The sequence below is a fragment of the Aquarana catesbeiana genome, linkage group LG13, assembly GCF_042186555.1.
Source record: "Aquarana catesbeiana isolate 2022-GZ linkage group LG13, ASM4218655v1, whole genome shotgun sequence".
Taxonomy (NCBI): Eukaryota; Metazoa; Chordata; class Amphibia; order Anura; family Ranidae; genus Aquarana; species Aquarana catesbeiana.
Window position 1 is genome coordinate 148,803,369 of NC_133336.1, and position 16,081 is coordinate 148,819,449.

General features: G+C 46.3%; 1 protein-coding gene across 1 annotated transcript in view; it reads left to right on the forward strand.

Moving 5' to 3' along the window:
* Positions 1–16,081, forward strand: part of ZFYVE26 (zinc finger FYVE-type containing 26) — a gene marked incomplete in the record, with an annotated part of 1,901,467 nt that overhangs the window by 1,242,329 nt on the left and 643,057 nt on the right. Inside the window, 1 exon segment of the mRNA XM_073610828.1 lies at positions 15,293–15,429. Coding sequence (XP_073466929.1) covers positions 15,293–15,429 — 137 coding nt within the window.

A 16,081-nucleotide genomic window follows, 5' to 3' on the forward strand; every position in this document is an offset into this window, starting at 1 on the left:
GCTCTAATCAACTCTGGGGCTGTAGGCCTGTTCATTGATGCTGCCTTTGCACTCGATCCCACTACAGCTGCATGACACTCCACTTGCCATTGAGGCTCTTGACGGGAGACCTCTACAGCCTGCCCATGTGACTCATGAGACATTTCCGTTGTTCATGGCCGTAGGAGCTCTTCACCATGATATAGTCCAATTCCAAGTGATTTCCTCTCCTAAGTTTCCGCTGGTTATTGGTTATCCTTGGTTACAGAGGCACAGCCCCTCTTTTAGTTGGCTCCGTGCTGAGGTTCTCTCCTGGTCAACATAATGCAGTGAAACATGCTTCTGGAAGGTAGCCAAGGTCCTGTGTACCTCTTCACTCTCCTCCCTGCCAGAGGAGTACCGTGATTTTAGCAATGTCTTTAACAAAGTTCAAGACAGTAGTTTGCCTCCCCACCAGCCGTATGATTGCGCAATTGACCTTCAACCTGGTGCCACTCCCCCTCCTGGCCGAGTTTACCCCTTGTCGGTCTTGGAGGATAAAGCCATGGAGGAGTATGTTGCAGACGCACTTTCTCTGGGTTTCATCCGCAAATCCTCATCTCCTGCTGGTGTTGGTTTCTTCTTTGTGAAGAAGAGGAGCGGTGAACTGAGACCTTGTAATGATTATAGGGGTCTCAATCATTTCACGATTAAGAATGCCTATCAGATCCCATGTATTATAGAGTTATTTGACCTCCTCAAGGGAGCAGCGTTTTTCACTAAGCTTGATCTGTGAGGGGCATACAATCTCGTGAGGATTAAGAAGGGCGATGATTGGAAAACTGCGTTTAATACCAGAACAGGCCATTATGAGTATCTCATAATGCCTTTTGGCCATTGTAACGCCCCGGCAGTTTTTCAAGAATTTATTAACGTCTTCCGAGATTTGTTGCAGTTATGTGTGGTGGTTTATTGTCACCTGCCGAGTACAATTACGAGATTGGTGACAGAGAGCTGTTGGCAATCATTTTAGCCCTGAAAGAATGGAGACATCTCCTCAAAGGTACCACTGTGCCGGTTCTCATTCTTACTGACAATAAGAATCTCACATTCTTGTCTGAAGCTAAACGCCTGTCTCCTAGAAGGACGCAATGGGCTCCTTTCTTGTCAAGTTTCAATTACATTGTCTCATTCTTACCCGGTACTAAGAATGTAAGGGCAGACGCCTTGTCACGACAATTTTCCTCCACTTCCAAGTTGGAGTTGGTTCTGGTTCCTATGATTCCTCCTGATAGTATTCTGGCTACGGTTCGCACCAGTCTTACTTCTCCTTTGGGTGACAAAATTCTTGCTGCTCAGGTCGATGCTCCTCCTTAGAAACCTTGTGACCGCTGCTTTGTCCGAGAGTGTCTCCGTACTGCCATGCTTCAGACTTACCATTCTCCCAAAGCAGCTTACCACCCTGGTAAGAATCAACTCATTTGGGTCAATTCCCAATTCTGGTGGCCTAGTCTATGTGCTGATGTGTGCTCAGAGTAAGACTCAACTACACCTTCCAGTGGGCCTCCTACAACCCATACCCAATGGAGAGAGGCCCCGGACCCACCTGTCTATGGATTTCATTGTGGAGTTGCCCAACTCCCAAGGCAACACAGTTTTCCTTATGGTGGTTGACCGGTTCTCAAAGATGTGTCATTGTATTCCACTTAATAAGTTGCCCACTTCTAAGGAACTGGCTTTCATTTTTGCTCCGGAGATCTTTCGCTTACATGGGCTACCCAAGGTGATTGTCTTGGACAGGGGTAGTCATTTTGTGTCCCGGTTCTGGCGGGACTTTTGTGCACAGCTGGGAATTCAGCTTGAACAAAAAACAAAAGAGGAAGAGGAAGACTTCCCCTTAAGATCTGGAGACTGCCATCAGTGGATTGATCACCACTAGCCAAAAAGATCATTCAAGCGTGATTTTCATCTACCTTTGTGAGTAGTAGTTTTTATGTGTTCGTTTTAATAAACTTTTTTAAGGATAATGCACAAGGCCGGTGCACCCTCTCTCTTTAGTTTTTTGTTTGATTGCTAGGATATCCCTATCCTTGAGGGCAGCAAGGCCGAAAGCTATCATCCATCCTGAACTTTGAACTGTCGGGCTTACACATTTATGCGCAAGAGTGTTTGTTTTGTTGTAGGGAATTCAGCTTGCTTTCTCCTCTGCGTATCACCCGCAGTCTAATGGGGCCACAGAACGAGCCAATCGGTCCTTGGAGCAATTCCTACGTTACTATATTTCTGACCATCACAACTGGTCAGGCCTATTACCATGGGCAGAGTTTGCTCACAACAGTGCCTTGAAATCTGCTTCCCGGTTGTCTCCATTTATGGCAAATTATGGTTTCCAACCTTCCATGTTGCCTGACTAGGTATTTGTTCCGCAGAGTATTCCTGCGCTAGAGGAGCATCTCCGTGGTCTTCGTTCCACTTGGGCACAAGTCTAGGAGGCTTTGCGTCTTGCTAATGATAGGTACAGACTCCATGCTGACCGCAGACGCCTGCCTGCACCTTCCTACCAGGTTGGGGACAGGGTCTGGCTGTCATCTCGCAACCTCCAACTTCGTGTTCCCTCACTGAAGTTGGAACCTCGGTTTATTGGGCCTTTCCGTATCCTTCGCAGGGTTAACGAAGTGGCTTACGCGTTGGACCTTCCTCCTAGTATGCGCATCTCAAATGTGTTTCATGTCTCCTTATTGAAACCGCTTTTACCACCTCGGTGCCACGTCCTCACCCTATAGAGGTTGAGAACCATGAGGAGTATGAGGTACAATCCATTGTTGACTCCCGTGGGTTCATACAGTACCTGGTGCATTGGAAGGGGTACGGTCCGGAGGAATGCTCCTGGGTCTCATCCTCGGACGTACATGCTCCTGCCCTCCTCCGTGATTTCCATAGATGTTTTCCCCTCAAGCCCGGTGCTCCTCCGAGGGGGAGGGATCGTTGAGGAGGGGGTGCTGTCAGGGCTGGCTCAGCCCTTCCTTCTTTGAGCTGGCCGCTCAGCTGTCGGCTAATTGCCAGCTCTCCTCTCTCTCCACAGTTAACCAGCTGTTGTGGATCTGCTCGTCAGTCCCGCCTACTTAAAGATCTCCAGCTCACTTCATTCCTGCCTTCGCCTTGGTCACATCACAAGAAACCATCTCCTCCGTTCCTGTTTAAAGACTGGTTTTGCTGACATACCTTCTGGCTCCTTATCCTGCTTGCTGTTCCTCTACTTGGATCCCTGACTTCTGGCCTGGCTGATTACCCGATCTGGTTACTGAACTCTGGCTTGGCTGATTACCCGATCTGGTTACTGGACTCTGGCTATGCTTTGACTACTTAATTTGCCTTTTTATTGTTATTAATAAACAAGTGTGATTTTACTGTACTTCTGTCTGGTTCATGGTTTCTGACAGTGTGTATGTGTTTGTCAATAGTACATTGTATACCCCTGTATGTTGTGGTAGTTGAGGTGCCCATCTAATAGTTTTTTGAAACTATCAACACTCCCTGCTGATACCATGGCTTGTGAAAGAGAATTTGACATCCTTAGTAGGTGAGGTTGAAAAAAGACACAAGTCCATCAAGTCCATTCTATGTGTGTGATTATGTGTCGGTATTACATTGTATATCCCTGTATGTACATCCTTGCTACTCTGACAGCAAAGAACCCTCTACGCAGTTTAAGGTTAAACTGCTTCTCTTCCAATTTTGGTGAATGGCCGCGTCTTTTTAAATGCCCTTTCACTAAATATTTTTTTTTTCCCTATGCTAAGGTCGCCAGTATGGTATTTGAAGTCAGAGTCTTCACTTGGAAATGTGATAACCCTAACTACCAAGACCTGAGATGTGCTTTGGCCTAGCTGGTCAGTACACCTAAAAGAGGGCAAAAAGACACGAAAGTAGGTGTGATATGCAAGCTTTGATGAAGGGCCGGTAACAACAATCAGTCTAGAGAAGTAGTGAATGCCCAGATGACTTCAGTATAGGGTTCCGGTATGAATCTGCTATAACAGGAGGAACTCCATCGCCCCGTGTACTTGATGATATAATAAGGGACCCCCTGTTTGGAACCTACGAAAGCTGCCCTGATCTTACACAAGTGTCCAATAAATGGTTTTGGATATTTTAGCGAGAAAACCGGACATGGGAATAAACTGCTTGTAGTGAGAGGATGCATGGGAAAAGGGCTCAAGGGCTGTTCAGAGGAGCTACTGCAAAATGATTGCAGAGAAGGTCAAACACTTTAATCGGACACCAGTTACTCTAGTTCTGGCAACTTTACCACAAACCCCTGGCCTATCTGACTATTCTTGTTATTGGGAAGTTTTTGAGAGTGAGCCACAAAAAATGGATGGACTTTCAGGAGTTTATCAGGTGTCCAGCATTTCAGGCCCCTACAGATATACTTGATAGTGTTGGCAGATAAGGCCAATTCGCTGTGGCAAAATGCAGCGAAAACCAGAGTCATGCACCTGAGAAAATCTTCCAACCCTTGGTATAATCTTTCAGAGCATTTCTGGATGATGAACTATTAGCCAGATTGGTCACCTGTGTCCGGAGTGTGACTAATCCATAACCAGCAGGGAGAATCGGTTTGCCCACCAGCTCTGCTCCCGGGTGCTGTGAGAAAAATTTAAGAAGATGCAGTCAAGATAATGCATTGGATGCGCCATTGTGATTCGCACTGATGAACTCTCCCAGGAAGTGAAACTTGATGTCAACCTACGCATGAAAGACATTATGAGAAGGGACCCCGATCTACCTAATTAGTAATTTGGCTGTGGCCAAACCATCTGTAAAGAAAACACTGAGTGCCCTGACCAACCGGTCCCCATGTCACTGTTACTGTAAGTATTGGGCAAATAACGAACAATGCCTTAGTATGCACAAGCTTGGGCAGACAAACTTCCAGGGGCCAACCACTCACGTCCAAAGATGGCCGAAAATCAACTCAGTGACATCTGCAACACTCCAAGAAATCTGCTCATTGGTTGTGGAATGAACATTAAAATGCCATTCCAGTCACACAGGAACTGGTCCCACATGATTAAGTCGGGTCGTACCTCTGTTTGTAACCTGACAACCAAGTCAGAGTCCTGATGCAGGGGAAGGAGGGCCAGTAACCTGGGTCAAAAGCTCTATCCTATGGAATAATTCTCATGGCATGGTGACTGTAAGCCCCCTTTTGGAACAGACTGGGGATCGGACAAAAGATGAATGATCTGACCAGTTCCCCAAACTACCTCGCAATCATGGGATAAGAACCAAGAGTGATGCCCAAAATGTGATGACCCTGTGAGACTGCAGATCCCTGCGCGGTGACAAGGGACTTCTAACCGCAGGAAATCAACTAGATACAATTATTCCCTGACCCCCTCGCAGCTATCCAAGATCCAATGGAGTGCTTGGCAAAGAAGCCAAGGACTGCTTTTAACTTGAACGTTAACCGGGTGGTGAAATAACGTTTATGCCACTTACCATGCCATACCCAAGGGCAGGACTGATAGGAAATAGCTTCAAAGCATTGGTAATATCAGCTTTGGATAGCTAAATACCCCATGCCTAACTGTAGAATGTGCTCGATCGCCAGATCCACGGACAAGTACTTCAACAAAAATTCTTCCACGTGAATGAAGGCAGACAAATCATAAATAAAATGATATAGGAAAACTTGCCACTGACCACCCCGGTGGGCCACCCCTCCACATTCAGAATGATGGTGAAAGAAATGGACCAAACACAAACCCCTTGAAAATTCCTGCCTCCAGTAACTCATTGACACAGGAAGCATGACTGCTGCAGTGAAGCTATTACTTTTGATAGACTCCGACGGGATAGTGATGGGGCCCGTGTGAAGGCCTACTGATAATTCCCCCCCATAGAAACTGTCTGAAGACCGGGATGAGTGGTCTTCTAAACAAGCCCCAAACAAGGAAACATTTACTTGGCTTAGTCATGACGAACCAGAAGGCTTGAAAAAACAGGTGGACTTAAGGGATACCGACATACCTGCAGGAATGTTAGGAAAAGCAGGAGCTGGGGGTGCAGCTGATACCTCAGTTCTTGCAGAGTGGGCTTCGATCACCTCCATCCTGTCTTACAACTATAACATGGATATGAAGAACACATTTAGCACTGCATGAATCTGAGTTAAAGAATTATGCCCAGGAACATGTTCTATGCTGGTGGATGGGAGTGGCTGAGATGGATTTGATAATCTGAAGAGTACTGCCTTCCTATCTGTGTCCAGGAAAGGAAAACTCTTGTGACGAAGCTCCACTGTGAGCTTAGGTATACGCCAACTCCTTAATGACGAGGTGCTATCATGCTCTGAACCCCCACGTGGGTTGGAGGGATGAATGCGAATTAGTCGCCTTCTGAAACGTGCAACATGCCCAAATCTAAGGAAACACAAACTACAGAAAGTAACAGACAACCAGAACATGAAAAACACCCCTTCCGTGCCTACCAAAGTATATAGACGTAGGTGCAGTAATGGCAAGACCAACAGCGTGTGAATATGAACCTAATGACAACCACCACCCTAGTGTATGCAGTAAATGGGCCAGAGTAACCTGCAGCGCAAAGACAGGTAATTAAAAATTGAACACTCAGGGCTAAGGTACCAACAGACTGTGATGGGTAGTCGTACAGGTGTAATGAAATGAATGTGCATTGTGTGACGTATGGTATATGGGCGAGAAGATTGTGGTCCAACAATCAATTAAAAAAAGCCTCAGCCCGTATGTGTCTGTAGACGTGACAGATCCTAAGATGTGAGCACTAGCTAACTATACCTGGGTATACAATGGAATAACTGAACAAAAAGTACGATGAGACATGGAAATGAACATGAGGATGGAAACGACTACTGATGTATGTGCCGTAACTGTATGATACTCAAAGATGAAACACAGAGATGAAATGTGCCCAATGAAAACTGATGAAAAATTGGCCTACCCATATTCCAGCCCTGCATCCATGGGACATAGGATGCTGAGCCCCCCACCGACACAGGGCTACGATACCCACAGGCCGTGGTGGGTAGATATGAACATAAGGATGGAACGAATACTGTTGAACGTACAGTATGCCCGATGCTCAAAGTGTCGGAACTTAGAAATGACCATATGCCTATGCATGAGGTGAAGGATTGACAACCCCCCCGGACCTAAGCAATTCGCCCCTATTCTATAGTGACTATGACCGGCTGGATGAGCAGTATCACAGTGGTACGGAGCTGTGAGCAGCCATGCCTTGAGGAACTACAAGTCCTAGTGCAACCCTGCACTAAGCAACTGTGACCCTTGGAACTATCAGGAACTATTAGTCCCAGCACAACCCCTCCTGGGTGAAAGGAACTGTGGCCTGCAACCCCCCCAAAACCATTGAGGCCCTTAACCGAGCAGAGGTCCTGACAACCCTCAGGGCTACTGATGATGCCACTCCAGCATGACTGAAATGTCATGATCGCAATGCCATGACCACATGACATGACAGTAATGCCATGACCGAAGTATGACGTAAAGCAGGAGTTCACCTGTGTATATAACATAGGTATATGCAACTATATCAAAATAGCAAGGGATATAACAACATGGTAGAGATATAGAGAAATCACTTATATTGTGTAACAAACAATCACAAATAACTTGACCAGTGACTTCCCACCCCACACACTATGGATGGTGTGGACAACAGGTGATGTCCCAGCATGGTACCAGCTGAGAGAGGACCCTGTAGTGCTGCTACAACAGAAGACTTGTGAATGATGGATGAGGAGTTGTGGAGCCATGCTGTGGAACTACAAGTCCCCGCCCAGCTTTTTTTTTTACTCTTCCTTTCAGCCCCTGACAAATTAGAGCCCAACTGCGCTGAGACGCAGTGACCTCAACACCCCACAGCATCTGATCTGGGAGCTGAGAAACCACCGGCTGAACCTGGCTATCCCCCTGCCTGGGGGCCTACAACATCCCCCAGATCCCCTGACTGGAACACCCCATGAACATCAACTGACAGCATGCGTCTTCCTTTACCCGGACCTCCAGTGACAGACCAGCTGGCTTCTCTGTCCCCCTCCCCCCTCTCCAAGGCCTTGCCTCAAGAATGGAGGCACGCTGTGAGCAGTTGGCCTGTGCATTACAAGTGGCATCCGATGCTGGCCCCCCGTGGATGCCCTCTGCCCGCCCTATCAGAACTGCGAGCACCGGGAGAGGTGAACCGACACGAGTCTCCTGCAGTGGACCGCGCTGTCGCTCAGCTAGAACGAATACCAGAAGTGACGCGATGCCCTGTGAACCCGGAAACTCCTCCTACAAATGCAGGCTAGCCTCCGGTCAGCCTTCTAACTTCACTATCATATCCCCTCTCATGTGTCTCCTCTTCAGAGAGAATACGTTCAATGCTTGTAGTCTTTCCCCATAGCTGAGTTCCTCCATTCCCTTAATTAGCTTTGTTGCCCTTCTCTGGACTCTCTCCAGTTCCGGCACATCCTTCCTGAGGACTGGTGCCCAGAACTGGTTGGCATACTCAAGATGGGGGCGTGCCTTGGTGATGGTAGCGCAAGGATGTGCTACTCGGAGCTCTGCACAGGCTGAGGCAGGGAAACTGCCGTGGACACGATCAGGGAAGCCCCTTCTACGTGCCGGGGGACTGTAAGCACCCGTTGAGCACTGGGGAACCACGAGGACCCAAAATTACACACTACTTTTTGCAGCAACACAATGTATCTTCTCCCGCGGCTTAATCCAAGATGGCACTGGCCACTCCGGTGGCGGTACCCGCCGGTCACAATAACAGCTAGAAAGGCACACAGGTGGGGCTGCAGCAGCTTGGGACTCATCAGCTCGTGGATCGTCGGCTCTCCTATCTTATCCCCAGACTTACCCGCATAGACTCCTAGCCTACATCAGAAAGCATGGTGGGGACAGGCAGCCATCCTGAGGGGGCCCTCCGGGACATTGTCCCAGGCCTGCCCACCAAACAAGATCTTCAGGCCATGGCAGCATCAATTGTAAATGCTCTTATGCGGGAGCTACATGATCTCCGCCAGCAGGTGGACACTGTGGAGGAGCGAGTGACTGACTTAGAGACATCCACAAATGCTACGAATGCCCACATCACCACCGTGGAGATGGAGCAGCAAGCCTTCCGCCGCCATCTTGTTGAGGTTCAACTACGGCTAGATGATGGGGAAAATCGCAGCAGGCACAATAACCTGCAACTTTGTGGCATTCTGGAGGCAACCAGTCCTGGGCAAACCTCCTACTACTACTACTACTAGTTGGAGGTGGACAGGGTCCACTGAGTGCCCGGCCCTAGGGCGTGGTTATTCAACCATACAGCTTCAAGTACGGGACACTGGGATTAAGGCTTGGATACCCAGGGACCTGTTTCAGTCGAGTCAGGCCACTGGGTTTTTCCCAACCAATGTCATATGTTTTGTCTTCCTGCTGGAGTCTGTTCGCTCTCCCCTGTCGGGGCGGGGAGATTAGTTTACGGGCAACGGGGTATTCTGGACGGGCCTCGTAATCCGGCATCTCTACTTCACAGGAGCCAGATTCGGCTATTAGTCTGCATGCCCCACGTGGCAATGCCTAATGGGGACAAGCATCCTGTCTGCTCATTATCCTCCCGGTCTCCTCCCTTACAATTTTATGTCTCTATTTTGCCTGGAAGGGGGCAGGGCCTGTTCGGTGTCCTGTAGATGTATTTTTAGCATGAAGATGGTAATCTGGCTGGTCACTTAGCCTGCTCTGGTATCGTTTCTTATGGTTTGTGTGTTCATGTTTGGGCCCTCTGACTTGCTGTTCCGAGGTTAGGTGATGAGGCTGTGCACATGCCTTTCCTTGTTGTGAGCTGCGTGACTTATGCCGTGTACACATGATCGGAAATGTCGCCAGCAAAACTCCCCCCAAAAATGCATACCAGACCCTTATCCGAGCATGCAACCTGGCAGGCCGCAGGAAAAGAGGAGGGGACGAGAGAGCGTCCCCCCTCCTGAACTGTACCAGGCCACATGCCATCAACATTGGGAGGGTGCTTTGGGGTAGCCCCCCAAAACACTTTGTCCCCATGTTGATGGGGACAAGGGCCTCATCCCCACAACCCTTGCCCGGTGGTTGTGGGGGTCTGCGGGCAGGGGGCTTATCAGAATCTGGAAGCCCCCTTTAACAAGGGGACCCCCAGATCCTGGCCCTCCCCCCCTGTGTGAAATGGTAAGGGGGTACAAAAGTACCCCTACCATTTCACAAAACTGTCAAAAATGTTAAAAATGACAAAAGACAGTTTTTGACAATTCCTTTATTTAAATGCTTCTTCTATCTTCTTTCTTCTATCTGCTTTCTTCTATCTTCTATCTTCCTTCGGTTTCTTCCTCCATCTAATTCTTCTTCTGGTTCTTCCTCCGGTGTTCTCGTCCGGCATCTTCCTCCACGGCGTTGGCGTCTTCTTTCCTCCTCCTCGGGGCCGCTCCGCATCCATGATGGCATGGAGGGAGGCTCCCGCTGTATGACGCTTCTCCTCTTCTGGCAGTTCTTAAATAAGGGGGGGCAGGGCCCCCCTCTGACGCATGGGGACTTGACAGGGACTTCCCTGTGGCATTCCCTGTGACGTCAGAAGGGGGCGGGGTTACGTAACGGGTGACCCCGCCCCCTCTGACATCACAGGGAATGCCACAGGGAAGTCCCCGTCAAGTCCCCGTGCGTCAGAGGGGGGCGGAGTCACCAGGTGGCCCCAGCCCCCGTTATTTAAGAACCATCAGAAGAGGAGAAGCGTCACAGCGGGAGCCTCCGTCCATGCCATCATGGATGCGGAGCGGCCCGAGGAGAAGAAGGAAAGAAGATGCGGACGCTGTGGAGGAAGATGCCAGACGAGAAAACCGGAGGAAGAACCAGAAGAAGAAGAAGATGGAGGAAGAAACCGAAGGAAGATAGAAGATAGACAAAAGATGATAGAAGAAAGAAGATAGAAGAAAGAAGAAGCATTTAAATAAAGGAATTGTCAAAAACTGTCATTTTTAACATTTTTGACAGTTTTTTGTGAAATGGTAGGGTACCCCCTTACCATTTCACATAGGGGGGAGGGCCGGGATCTGGGGGTCCCCTTGTTAAAGGGGGCTTCCAGATTCCGATAAGCCCCCCGCCCACAGACCCCCACAACCACCGGGCAAGGGTTGTGGGGATGAGGCCCTTGTCCCCATCAACATGGGGACAAGGTGTTTTGGGGGGCTACCCCAAAGCACCCTCCCATTGTTGAGGGCATATGGCCTGGTACGGTTCAGGAGGCGGGGCGCTCTCTCGTCCCCCCCTCTTTTCCTGCGGCCTGCCAGGTTGCGTGCTCGGATAAGGGTCTGGTATGGATTTTGAGGGGGACCCCACGCAATGTTTTTTTTTTTAAATTTTGGCCGGGGTTCCCCTTAATATCCATACCAGACCTGAAGGGCCTGGTATGGAATTTAGGGGGACCCCCCACGTCATTTTTTTAAAAATTTTGGTCCGGGGTTCCCCTGTGGGGAATTCTCATGCCGTTTTTATCAATGAACTTTTATGTATATTGTCGGACCAGCAATTCATTATAGCCGCGAGTAGTTTTACAGTAAATGGCTTTTTTTCCTTTGAAATGTCATTTTGCTGTCAGACTGTTCTAAACATGGGAAACATGCGCCCCTTTACAGGCATACTATAGACACCCCCAGGTACGAAATTTAAAGGGATATTACACTTTTATTGTTTCACTTTAAACATTATTAAAATCACTGCTCCCGAAAAAACGGCCGTTTTTAAAACTTTTTTTTGCATTGATCCTTGTCCCCGGGGCAGGATTCAGGTCCCCAAACACTTTTTATGACAATACCATGCATATAAGCCTTTAAAAAGAGCACTTTTGATTTCTCCCATAGACTTTTAAAGGGTGTTCCGCGGCTTTCGAATATGCCGCGAACACCCCAAATTGTTCGCTTTTCGGCGAACTGGCGAACAGCCCATGTTCGAGTCGAACATGAGTTTGACTCGAACTCGAAGCTCATCCCTAGTTCCTACGACAGAATTTGCTTATACCAATTCTAAACATATCTCCATCTCTCACAGGCCTTTTTTTTTTTTAAACATTGGGTATCATCCAGTTTTTATCTCTCTATCTCAACTCCAATTCCTGCTGTTGCCAACAGATTAACTACATTGCAAGAAATTCAGGAGAAGTTAATAGAGATATTGAGGGAGGTTTAGGAATGTTATAAGAGGGATGCTGATAGACATCACAGATCACTTCCTACCTTTAATGTGGGTGACAAAGTTTGTTGTCAACTAGAAATGTGAAGGTTCTTGTTACATCTGCAAGGTTGGGACAAAAGTTTGTGGGACCTTCCTAGGTTGCTATTCAGATCCACCCAATCACCTTTCGCTGAAAACTTCATGACAGTATGAAAATGCACCCTGTTTTTTTACATATCGCTACTCAAACCAGTTCATGAAAATACTTTTTTGTGGAGGAATTCTTCCACCTCCTCCACCTGTTAAGGTACAGGGTGAAGAAGAGATTGTAGTGGAGAAAATTCCTAATTCCAGAATATTTGGGAACATATTACAATATATGGTTCAAAGGGAAGGATATGGGCAAGAAGAGAATTATTGGGAGCCCGAGGAGAATGTTCATGCCCCGAGATTAACAAGAGAATTCCACCAGAACTTTCCTCACAAACCTGGCCCCAAGATGTCCTGGGAGGAGGGGAGTATTGTCAGGGCCTGGATTTGAACCTAGAGCCTCTGCTGTGTCGGGTGATGCCTCTTCCTGCTTATCTACCTGGAATGGTGGACTGTTCCCTGGACAATTCTTTGAATGATCCAGTCTTGAACCCTGAACTTTTTTCTCCTCCCATGAACTTCCTGATTTAAGCCATGTCTTTGCACTTCCTGTTTGCCAGACTATTGTGCTCTCTCAGCCATTGTCTCACTCCTCTCTTCCTTGCTGCCGTCCAAATTTTGCTACCACTTGTTATCAACTCTTGACTTGTTCCTTGACTACGCTTGACTACACACAGCACCCCATATTGACAGAAAAACACAGAATTGTTGACATTTTTGAAGATTTATTAAAAAAGAAAAACTGAAATATCACATGGTCCCAAGTATTCAGACCCTTTGCTGTGACACTCGCATAGCAAAAATGTGTAGAATGTGGGACTTTAAAGGTACTGAAGGTACATGAAAACACTATTAAGTAAAATTATATAAATATTTATTGAAAAAACAGTTTAAAAGGACAGTGAAAAGTAAATACAGCTTACAATCACAGTCAGAGGTAAACATCCATTACCAAACATTGACAAATGAAGGAGAAGACTGTAGTCACATAAATCTTAGCGTAACCACGTCCAAAGATTTCAACATGTTTCGCCGGGAAGGCTTCATCAGGAAAATGGACGAGGATATTTGATTACTGAATAACAATACACATGATATGATCAACCTTGGATGTATAAAAAGAAACAAGAAATAATCACAAAAGAAAAGTATTTGAAATGACACATAATATTTACATTTATACATGTCAGTAGCTCTGTAGCTTGCACAACCATGACTCCATCAAAAAAAAAGAAAAAAAAAACCCAACTCAACCCCACCCTTCACCCATCACCTCCAAATCCTCAACCACCACAGACACCACCCCTACGTCAACTCCATACCACAGTGATGAGTTCCAGGGAGACCGCAGTTTCAGGGGTGTTCAGGGAGGAGTGGGGGGAGACCCCTCAGAGCTTGCTGCCTAGACAGTCCAAGGAAATTGCTAGATCACCCGTAGGGAGGGATGTATGTTTTTGTAGTTAATAAGCCGTCCAAAATAGAAAAATAATAGCGATATCTGCGATATATATCATAGATTATAAAAAAGAAAAGAAAAAATGTATTAAGGATAGAAGGGGCATAAGTCCACAACACAGCCTTGTCAATGGACCGTACTCACCGTTATCTGATAAAAACAAACAAGTGTCTATATTGGAAGCTCATGCGGACCAAAGGCACAACAACGAAATATGAGGATGCATGTGATAGTCCATAACAAAATGGCACATAATTGTGAAGTGGAATGCAAATAGACGGTTTTCAATTTTTTTTTTTACTAACATGTGAAAAGTGTGGCATGCATTTGTATGACTGGGCCATGTGCTTTGATTGCTAAACCACTGTATGTTCAGGGTCATCGCCCTGCTGGAAAGTGAACCTCCGCCCCAGTCTCAAATCTTTTGCAGACTATAACAGATTTTCACTTAAGATTGCCCTGTATTTGGCTCCATCCATCTACCTTGTCCCTGCTGAAGAAAAGCATCCCCACAACATGATTCTGCCACCACCATGTTTCATGGATGGTGTGTTCATGGTGATGTGCAGTGTTAGTTTTCTGCCACACATAGTGTTATGTTTTTAGGCCAAAAAGTTCAATTTTGGTCTCATCTGACCAGAGAACCTTCTTCCACATATTTGCTGTGTCCCCCACATGGCTTCTTGCAAACTGCAAATGGGACTTCTTATGGCTCTCTTTCAACAATGTCTTTCTTCTTGCCACTCTTTCATAAAGGCACCACTAATAGTTGTCCTGTGGACAGATTCTCCCACCTGAGCTGTGGATCTCTGCAGCTCCTGCAGAGTCAGTAATATGCTCTCCTTGCCCGGTCTGTCAGTTTAGGTGGATGGCTATGTCTTGGGAGGTGGTGTTCAATACTCTTTCCATTTTGGATGATGGATTGAACAGTGCTCCATGAGATGTTCAAAGCTTGGGATTTTTTTTTATAACTTAACCCTGCTTTAAACTTCTCCACAAATTTATCCCTGACCTGTCTGTGTTTCTTGGCCTTCATGTTGCTGTTTGTTCACTAAGGTTCTCTAACAAACCTCTGAGGGCTTCACAGAACAGCTGTATTTATACTGAGATTAAATTACACACAGGTGGACTCTATTTACTAATTAGGTGACTTCTGAAAGCAATTGGTTACACTATATTTTAGTTAGGGGTAGTAGAGTAAAGGGGGCTGAATACAAATGCACGCCACACTTTTCACATATTTATTTGTAAAAAATGTTGAAAAACATTTATTATTTTCCTTCCACTGCACAATTATGTGCAACTTTGTGTTGGTCTATCGCATAAAATCCCAATAAAATACATTTACGTTTTTGGCTGTAACATGACAAAATGTGGAAAATTGCAAGGGGTGTGAATACTTTTTCAAGGCACTGTAAGCTTTTCAAACCGTTTTTGACTATTGTGAATTAGTAGCAAAGCCAGAGTCATATTTTGTCTGTTTCTCTTGTAGTTTAATCGCAGACATCACTGTAGGCGATGTGGTAGGTTGGTATGCAGTTCCTGCTCAATGAAGAAGATGGTCGTGGAAGGCTGTCGAGAAAACCCAGCTCGTGTGTGCGATCAATGCCACAATTATTTCTCTACAAAGTAAGCTTCTTTAAATATACTTCAGTATATATAAATTCTGTACTTAAGTTTGATCATCATAATCTACAGTGAAAGCTAAGCAATAATGTTCAAAAGTAATAATTTTATTTTAACCTAATTAATGTGCTTTAAATTATGTTTTGCATTAAGGCAACAAGTTAAAACAGGCTGACAAAACCCTAAAATGTCAAACACAACAAAAAGAACAGATATGCACCATCTTAAGCAACGCAGCACCTCACAGTGCATGGTAGTGAATTGTTAACGGTGGCACACTGCAACATGTGTGTTGGAGCTGCGTTGCATTTAGTATGAATGGCACCACAACACACTAATGCATGTAACCTACGTTGCAGCCACACATGCCTTAACACTACATTACCATAATGCAGCAGAAAAGTGTCTTTTGGCCCTAGGTAATAGTTGCTTTGAGTTAGAGCAAGCCTATTATTACTTAAGTGTGTTGGTTGCAGTTCTTTTTCCTCCACAAGAAAACTATGAAAACATTAATAACTGTTTAATCTATCTTAGGTGCCCATTTGTTTACCACTGCAACTAAAGCCTGCCATAGACTGATCAAAATTTGGCTGTTTCAGCAGTAACTGTCTACATTTCAAATCAATCTCTGGATAGGCTGGTTGTACTGCAGTTG